This window comes from Lygodium microphyllum, chromosome 5 (assembly GCF_053477565.2).
Source record: "Lygodium microphyllum isolate KBCC chromosome 5, Lygodium_microphyllum_v1.1.10, whole genome shotgun sequence".
NCBI classification, from domain to species: domain Eukaryota; kingdom Viridiplantae; phylum Streptophyta; class Polypodiopsida; order Schizaeales; family Lygodiaceae; genus Lygodium; species Lygodium microphyllum.
Window position 1 is genome coordinate 46,351,141 of NC_141139.1, and position 9,191 is coordinate 46,360,331.

The 9,191-nt window shown below is 38.9% G+C and overlaps 1 protein-coding gene across 1 annotated transcript; it reads right to left on the reverse strand.

Moving 5' to 3' along the window:
* Positions 1-320: 320 nt before the first annotated feature.
* On the reverse strand, positions 321-2,394 carry DUT1 (DUTP-PYROPHOSPHATASE-LIKE 1). The gene is made up of 3 exons (XM_087679005.1): positions 2,018-2,394; positions 1,472-1,563; positions 321-1,191 (listed from the first exon to the last, which is right to left on the reverse strand). Exons 1-3 carry the CDS (start codon positions 2,197-2,199, stop codon positions 923-925), a joined length of 543 nt encoding a protein of 180 aa, XP_087535131.1. The 5' UTR covers positions 2,200-2,394; the 3' UTR covers positions 321-922.
* Between the last annotated feature and the right edge of the window lie 6,797 nt (positions 2,395-9,191).

Genomic DNA, 9,191 nt, shown 5'->3' on the forward strand with positions numbered 1-9,191 from the left:
CACATGGCTTCTTTTTATCACACTTTTCCCCTCATCACACTACCAAGCATTGTTTTTAACAATAGATTAGCTTTGTGGGCTTTGTACAATGTTTTTTTTTTTTAAAGCATCACGAAACTCACCTCCTTACATCCCTAGCTTAGGCTTTACCTTTTTATTGTGACGTGTTGGTTTTACTATCTTAATATAAATAGTGCACATTACAACAAAAACAATGACATTAAATTTGTATAATCATATCAACATGGAACATTCTGCCTTGATGATATAAACTAATCAAATGTAACAAACTTAATAAGACATGAGGTTTATTAAGCCACACCATTTTCAAATGCACTAATAAGTATCTTCATTTTGATTGTCCAAATAAGTGACAATTGCCACTTCGACCTACCATCTCACGATAAGGTCGTACCGACAAATATCAAACGACATACGGACGTTAGAAAGCGTCGATGTGATCTTATATCGAAGAGGCTCACTGTTGCCAGAAGGCCGCTGTACACCCTTTTAAGTTATCAGACATAAAAGAATTGGATTCAGAATGAATACGAAATATTTTCTTTCCGTAAGGGACTGTCCTATGTATCTTGAGCTGCGGTAGCAGTATTAAGGGTGCACATAGGCCACTGAGTTGCTGTTCTGCAGCTTGAAGAAGGCCCTAAAAGAATTCTCAGCCATCCACACTCGACTGAGACAAAAGCATCTTGCAAAGACTTTGGCTACTGGTGGCAGCCAGCTTGCGGCGTTTGTACTCCGCGTGTGGACATCAAAATTTGTTAGTGTGACCTGTGCCTAAGAGTGCTCATCTGGGACTAGAACTGCCCTTCACACCTGGGACTTAGGAAGACTGTTACTAAAGAGTCCTACCCTTCGAGTACAGCCATGTAGGACACAGGCTTACGGCGCATTTCTTGTTACCCTATGAAGTAGACGTTACAATGGTAGCTATGCCTGTTGACCCAAACCCACCCTCCCCTCTTACAGTCGCCTCCAGATCTTCCACTTCCATTACTTCCGGAGTCACAATCCGCTCCAAGATTAACTGTGCCACGCGATCACCAGCTTTTATTTGGAATGGCAGATCAGAGAGGTTAAAGAGAATTACACCAACAGGACCTCGATAATCAGCATCGATCACGCCTGCCCCTACATCAATCGAGTGCTTCCATGCCAAACCAGAACGGGGAGCTGCATAAAACTTAAATATGAGATCCTATGCCAAACCAAAACGGGAAGCTCCACAAAAATTCAATGTCAGATTCCTCGTATTATTGGCAGATCTGCCAAGAGCTACGAAAGATTCACAAAGCAAATCGCAGGCAATTGAAGAGACCAGATCGAAAAGCCTTAAAGAACTGCTGCCAATATCCAGCATACCACTGAAGACTTGAGAGCTAAAGGAACCTTTCCGGCATACAAATTACTTATAATGCAAACGCATCGACTCTTCTGCAGAGCGGCAACTTACCCAAGCGAGCGTAGGTCCCTTGAGGAATAGCGATGGACAGATCAGTCCTGATAAGTGCCTTGCCTCGCGCAGGGACAACATCATCATAGGCGCTGCACAAGATAGAGCAGACAGTCAAAATTGGTAAAAATGAAATGTCGCTTAAGGCAAAGACTCCCACCGAAACACGGATTCGGCACTTCTATTTCAGACAGACAGATACAGCTTGAAATTGAATCCTATCTATACCAATACATTTGCTTGGACTTAGCAATCGCATTGGTACATAAACTTCGATGATTCTGTTCGAAGAGGACAAAGCCACAGCTTAAACTAGCGATTCTATTATTCGACACTGCTAGACAGACCTCGGCGGTTCAAAGGAAGCACATCGACGTTTGCGTGCTCCTGTTCGAAGGGACATAGACATACCGAACATGCTAGGGTTACTGTGTAAACAGGCAGGAATCATACTGAAATAATCCAGGCTCGCCAGAAAAGACTACAATCTGTGCATTGAAGGCAACATTTCGGCTTTGAACGAAAGGACATGCAAAGAAGACGGACCTGGAAATGTCGTATCCGGCTGCAAGCTCGGAGCCGCGAGAAGGTAAGACGGCGTTGCACGAGAGCTTCTTGACAAGGAGCTTGGGAGGGGCTAAGGAGCTATGGCATCGATTTTCTTCCAGTTTGGGGACCTTGGGGAGAGGCTGGTGAGCAATGCTAGGGAAGCCATTCTCTGCTGCCATGGCCGGGGAATGATTGGACGCCTGAGGAAGGCGGAGCAGATAAGAAGATTGCTTACAAGGGTGATCAGTCGGCAGCACCGTAGCTTCTATTTGAAGCCTCGGGAGAGGACAGATCGTAAATGGCGGGGAGAAACTGGCGGTTCAACCATCGTCCCATTCAAAAAATTATGAAAAACTCTAGAGAGTCGACACGAGTCTGGAGAACCGACATGTTCGGTGTATCTGCACCGGTTTGAATTTGGTTATGCCCTACGTTAATAAGTTTATATATAGACATAATATATATATATATACGTTACATAATATATATAATAATATATCCCCAAAGAGAATTCAAGGCTCAAGCCATCTCCTCTAGACATGTCATTTCGATTTGCATGTCTACTAACTATTTTACTTGTTATTTTGATGGTTATTCTTGGGTATAATTATCTTGCATTTGTATTTAGAAATACTAAAATTTCCCTCTAATGCTTATTTCAATATATGCAAGCCTTATAGCAATTTATTTCAAATTTTAAAATAACAGTGTGCTTAATATAGTACTAGCACTAGCCCTTCGTGGTTCGAAGACACATTGACAATTAAGACATTTCATACTTGGAAGCCATACCATGGATGATAAGATCATTGTTAGGCATATTTATTCCAGAAATGTGTTTCTTATTCTATATGATCTAGTGCATGCCTATTGTTTTGTTTATAAAGATGGGCCACACTTTGCACATATATTAAGCTCTCCCCTACTTAGATGGGTGCGAAGATAGATTGACAATTAGGACATCTCATACCTGAAAGCCACACCATGCATAATAAGAGCATTGTTAGGCATATATATTCCACACATGAGTTTCTTATTCTATATTTTTTGTGCATGCACATTGTTCTGGTTACAAAGATGGGCCACACTTTGCACACCTTTATAGAATGAATTGCACTTCACACCCTAATCTCACCTTCATGTAATAAACACGTAGACTTTTTATTATATGTTTATGGTGCACAAACAACAACATGCTTCACACACCCATTTTTAACACATAGGTTGGTGCTTCACTTCCGCAATCTATGCATGTGTCAGTGTTACACTTCGCACGCCATGGTTTCCAACATCTAGATTGGTTTTTCACACACATGATTTACATGTGTATATGTGTGCGTGCGTGCGTGTGTGCGTGCGTGTGTGTGTGTGTATGCGCGTGCGTGCACGTGCATGCGCGCACGCACCTTCTTCAGTTGCTCCCTCTCTCCACTCCAATGTGTAAAGGTGAAAGGCCTTTGTTAGTATATAATAGACTTTGAACTTACTTTGGATTAGGTTCTACACTTGGGCCGCCTAAAGTAAGCTACTCAATGTTTTAATCTTGCATTATAGATAGTTATAATACCCAAACCATTATAACATACATGCACACATACATAGTCAAAGGATTGAGCATCCAATGCCAAAGTCATGGAGACTTAGAAGAAGTTCAATCAATAGGCAAAGCTCAAATACAAGTTAGAAAGAATAGAAGAGAAGAGGTTGTTGGGTTCAAGAGAGCAAAATACCAATCTATTTTGACTTCATGCATCGAGCAAACATACATACATCTAACTATATCCAATTAGTATTTTTAATCCAAAAGACCACATTTCATCATAGTTAGAGGCCCAAAATCATACACCAATTTTCAACCAGATGAAGTCTATCTACTTGGAATGCATACATAGAGTCAATATATCAAGAAAGTCCTATTCTTTCACAAGAACATCCCTAGGTATAAATAGCCTACATAAACCTATGTTTCCCTAATATGGAGTACTTTCAAATCCTTCTTGAATATTCAAGCATCAATCTTCAAGGAGCATACAAATCTGGAAGAAATATGGACAATAGTAGTACTACCCATGTTGTACCCTAGTTATATCATAAAATATTTACCTTTTAGTGTTCACTATAGTAAGAAAAGAAAGTTCAAATTTGTCCATACTTAGAACTCTCCTATAAAAGCTATGGACACAAAGATTAGCCTATGTAGAGTTTTTGAGTTTGCTCTTTTGCTATTGTATAAATATTTTCTCATGAATGAGCAAGAACACTACAATGTACTAATGCGGTTTCAGGGAGATTAGTCTACTAATGTACTTTAGAGTGACTAAATGTTGTAATGTTGCTATATCTATGAGGAATTATTGATACGATAATACAATGTCTTAACTATACACAATGATTTTCACGATGTTTAGATAGTGATATATATATCATTGTTGACTAGGGATTCATTTTGTATATTCTAAATTCTGATTATACCAAGCAAGTACTATAGAAATCTAGCCAGTTTCGTAGTGGATTTTGTTGTATTTCAAATTACTATTACTTAATAGTTAGGTGCTATTTTGCATAAATGGTTTCATCATCAACAATGGATAGGAGTTCATATAACATGAGGAAGTTTGATGGTACTAACTTCAATTTATGAAAGGAGAAGATGTGGGATATCTTATTTAGAAGAAGTAGTTGAGACCCATAAGAGGCATAGTTTAATGATACTAACTTTAGTTTGTAAAAGGAGAAGACCTAAGATATCCTTATTTAGAAGTAGTAGTTGAGACCCATAAAAGACATAGATGCAAAACTAGCATACATGTATGAAAAGGATTGATCATAGCTTGATATGTGTATCTTATATAGATTGATCATATATTTTATAGTTATGGAAGAAGCTATGTGACAGCTATGAGAAGGAAACTACCTCTAATAAGGTGTATCTCATGAGAAAGTTGTTTGAGTTGCAAATGAAGGAGGGAAATATCGTTGCCTCCACTTTCTTGAATTCAACATCATATTCTATCAAATGTAAGCTCAAAATTTAAAGTTTATAGATGAGGTTAATGCAACCTTTTTGTTGTGCTTCTTATTTGCATCATGGGATACCTTTAGGATAGCCATTAGTAGTCCCCAACTCTAGATGGTGAGCTAAATTTTAATAATATTATGGATAGTTAATTGGCTGAATTTCTTCACCACTCATCCCTTCTTCCCACGACAAGACACTCTATGTAGTAACCGCTTCTTTAGATGGCATGATCGATTTCTACCTATACATTAGCTTTGTTGGCACATATCTTGTCACAACACTATTAGCCCATAATGCAAAATAGAATCAGTTGGGGCCACTCTCAAATTTTACCCTAGCATGGCTTTACTAGGCCTTGGAGGATGCCCTCTTTCACTTTTTCCATTTCCCTCTAGATTATATATTGAAAATTAGTGCAAGTTTGATCCCCAATTTAGAGAAAAAGCCTCTCACCTCATCATCAACATCAAGCTTTTCTCTATGAGCAGTGACCTTACCCACACACCCATAATGACAAAGCACATCTTCCAAAAGGAACTTTCATATGGCACTCGTGGCTTTAGTCCTCAAAGCCTGATCGTTAACCTAGTTTGTAAGGTCCTCTTCATTAGCAAAAACAATGTACCTCATCTACTAAAGTCCTATAAGCATGGTCATCAAATCAACAACCCATTTATAATGCATCAAAAGAGGATAAATAGGATGCAAACCATCTCTATGTCTCATAAAGAATAAATCTGACATGTGCTGCAAGTCTCTACATACTATGAAATATCCATTTACATGGCTTTTCACCAATATCTCTCTTTGATCTTCTCAAAGGTAGCCCAAACACCCTTGTGACCAACTCATAAGCTCTCATGAAAATATTGCATGATATGCAATTGAGTCTCCTTGTTACACACAACTCATAGTGAAAAATCTTTCTTGTACTTTGGATGTTTCCAAAGAAAATCGTTCTTGAAGAAGTAACCATACGCTTCTCTCCTGATTCTCTTAAACTCATCACTGGTCCATCCACTCCTCCTAGAAAAAGTACTCAAATACAATTTATTTTGTAGCTACTCCCCTTCATATAAATGCTCCTAGAATGTCTCAACTTTTGAAACACACCATGTATGTTTAGTTTTAGCTTTAGTATTAGTATTTACAATTGTTCTACTTGCATTTGTGTAGCTACTATGTCTGCACTTTCAGCTGCAATGTCATCCTCTTTATCATTAGCCATCATATTCTTTGTATCTTCATATCTAGCTCTCGACAACATGTCTACAACAGGGTTATCATTCAATGCAATGTGCTAGAATTTAGGATTCATAGACTTTATACATGCAATCCATCTTACAATAGCAATATCTAGAGTAGAGCAATTCATAATCATGCCAAGCAAAGGCAAACAATTAGTCTCCACAATCATTGGAGCTCCAATATAGTATTCTTTATCAACTTTAGAGCTATAACAAATCCCCATAACTCCCTCTTTATTTGTGGATATATTCTCTGTCTCTCATTCAAAAACATTTGCTCAAATGCAGATTGCATATTGGTTCCCCCCATCATCCTAACCATTAGTCCAATCAATGCCAATTGGACTTGTATCTACATTGATAACAATGGATCTTCCACCCGTGTAATATGCTTTTCTTAAGGTATATGTAGTCTTTAGCAGCTTCTTCAATTTCCTCATAGCCTTTGTGTGCATATTATGCCATTGGGACTTTTGTCATTTTGTTGATAATTGATACAATGCATTTGCAATATGTGCAAAATGTGGTATCTAGATAAGATAAAATACATAAGCTCCCAAAGATCTCTTGATCTCCAATATTGAAGAGCGTGTCTCTTCCATCCTGTCAATTGCATCTACTTTTGTTGGTGATGGCCTTCTATCATATAGTCCACACATATGCCTAACAATCAGCCTACTTTTGATGCTAGGAGGCATATCACACGGTGGATTCCGTAAACTTTTATTACCAGGGCTCATACACAAAGTGGATTCTTTGTGCAAGAAGTTGATGGGGACGCCTATCCTTTTCGGGCGTTTCGTTAATTTAGTGTGTACATGGGTGATTCCATAGCGGGTGATTCCGCAAAATACATATTAAATTAATAAACGTTTATGAGTTTAGAGTGCGCACTCGTGATAAATTAAGGTTAGGATTGATTTCCAACCAATTGATTTATTTATGTAGCTGAAGACTGCTCGGTATTCACTTTTGTCGGTTTAATTGTATTATTTTACTAACGATTGTGAATGCTTCAGTTGATGTGTAGAGATAGCAGCAGTGGCGGTGGAAAGCATTGGAGGATAGCGTATATTCGAGTTATCATCTATATTTTGATGGGTGCATACCTTAGGCATGGCGCCTATATTTTGTTGCACCTATTTATCAAGGCATTGGATATTTATTTATTATTTTGTATGCGCATGGGCGCACGATTTAGATATTTGTATTTGGACATTGTATTGGGTATGCCTGACTTCTTGGGCGCCCGCCCATTAGCTTTATTTCTATTTGGCACTAAAGCAAACTCAAAAGCCAAAAGCGTGTTATTTTGTAATTTGGACTATTATTTGAGCTTGAAGATGATTAATACATAAAATGCATGCTTTGTGGAGTGCTCACACAAGGCATGGGGGGAGATTGCACCCAATTGGTCTCTTGTTCATGTCGTGCATGCTTTCTACATTGAGTTTTGTGCAAAAAGTAGAGTTCTTTTGTTCTTGGGGACCTTCTGACGCTCACTATGTGCGCTTACGGCATCCGATTTGTGCACCAGTGGTATCAGAGCAAGGTTGAGATGAGAGCTTCCAATCGCCACCCATCTTGCGTGAAGGCGGAGCTCCTAGAACGATCGAGCTCTACAGTGAGTTTCATCGCGAATGGTCGATACGGATGGATTCTTGGCGGTCAAGAACCTCTGTCTACAGCCTCTGATCGCGAAGGACTGGTCTAAGGAGGCGGAGGACCACTCCTACATCTCCTTCATCAAGTCGTTTTTCCACAGTCAACAAATAAGCTTCCATTTCTTAAAAAAATTTAAGCTTAAGTCAAAAGCTTAAGTAAGCTTGATAAGCTTATTTAAAAGCTTAAAGGGGCCCAAATTTTTCCGTTTGGTATCACGGCATCTATTGGATGGAATTGACGGCGAAAAACAGCTACCCCCCTCCTAAATTCAAATCGACGATAGTCAGCTTAATTTTAAGCTTAGTCACCTAAGCCACAAGGCATAAAACTTCCAAAGTCACTCAAGTTCTGCAACTTGTATTACTCTGCAAGTCCTGTAAGTCATAGAGAATCAAAACTGACTTATCTCAATTACTCCCATAAAGGCTGTTCTTGCGCAGAAGCGCATAACTACAAAATTGCTCCCTGGAAGACTCTGTTCACATACGCAGACTTGCTGAACTAGTTTCAGCATACGCAGAAGGTCATACACAGTTTTTACGAAGACTACGAACACCGCAATTGCAAAAGATAAAGACCGTAAAAGCCAAGCAAAAATCTATAAGCCTTATATACCCGACTTTGAGCTACGCTCATCCCACTAATTGGATTTCGAGAGTGTGAGGTCTTTTGGATTTTTACAGGATGACGGAACAAAATATGGATGATTTAATGGCTGAAGGCGATCTTCCCGAACCTACGATGGAACAAAAACTGGATTTGATTATGATGTAGCTTGATAAAGAACGAAGAACCCAACAAGCTTTGCAAGTTCAATTGGCCAATTTGCAACGATCTACCACTGACAAAGATGGACCACAACCCGAAGATCTTATCCGACGTACCATCGATGCGACGCTCGAAGCCCAATCTATCCACAAAGAAACAAAGATAAGTAAAAGAAATTTCAAATTTCGTACTTTCAATGGAACTCGAGATGGAAAGACTATACTTGCATTTATCAGTCAGTTTGATGACTACTTTCATGAAGAGACATACGTTGAAAAAGACAAAATTAAATGTGTCACTAATCATTTAGTCGATCGAGTCTCTCTTTGGCGGACCGTGGTTCGCAAGAGTATTGATTGTCCCACTATCTCGGAAAGTTTCAAAAAGAAGTTTATGCAGAATTTCCTTCCTCCTCAATTCCATGAAAAAGCCATAAAGCAATGAGATCTTCTACATCAAAGAGATCGTGAAC

Excerpts from the sequence above, each read along its gene's own strand:
- DUT1 (XM_087679005.1), bottom strand. The coding sequence starts at position 2,199 with ATGGCAGCAGAGAATGGCTTCCCTAGCATTGCTCACCAGCCTCTCCCC. Across the intron at positions 1,564-2,017 it reads GCCGGATACGACATTTCCAG|CGCCTATGATGATGTTGTCC; the intron begins GTCCGTCTTCTT and ends TATCTTGTGCAG. Across the intron at positions 1,192-1,471 it reads AGGGACCTACGCTCGCTTGG|CTCCCCGTTCTGGTTTGGCA; the intron begins GTAAGTTGCCGC and ends AGTTTTATGCAG.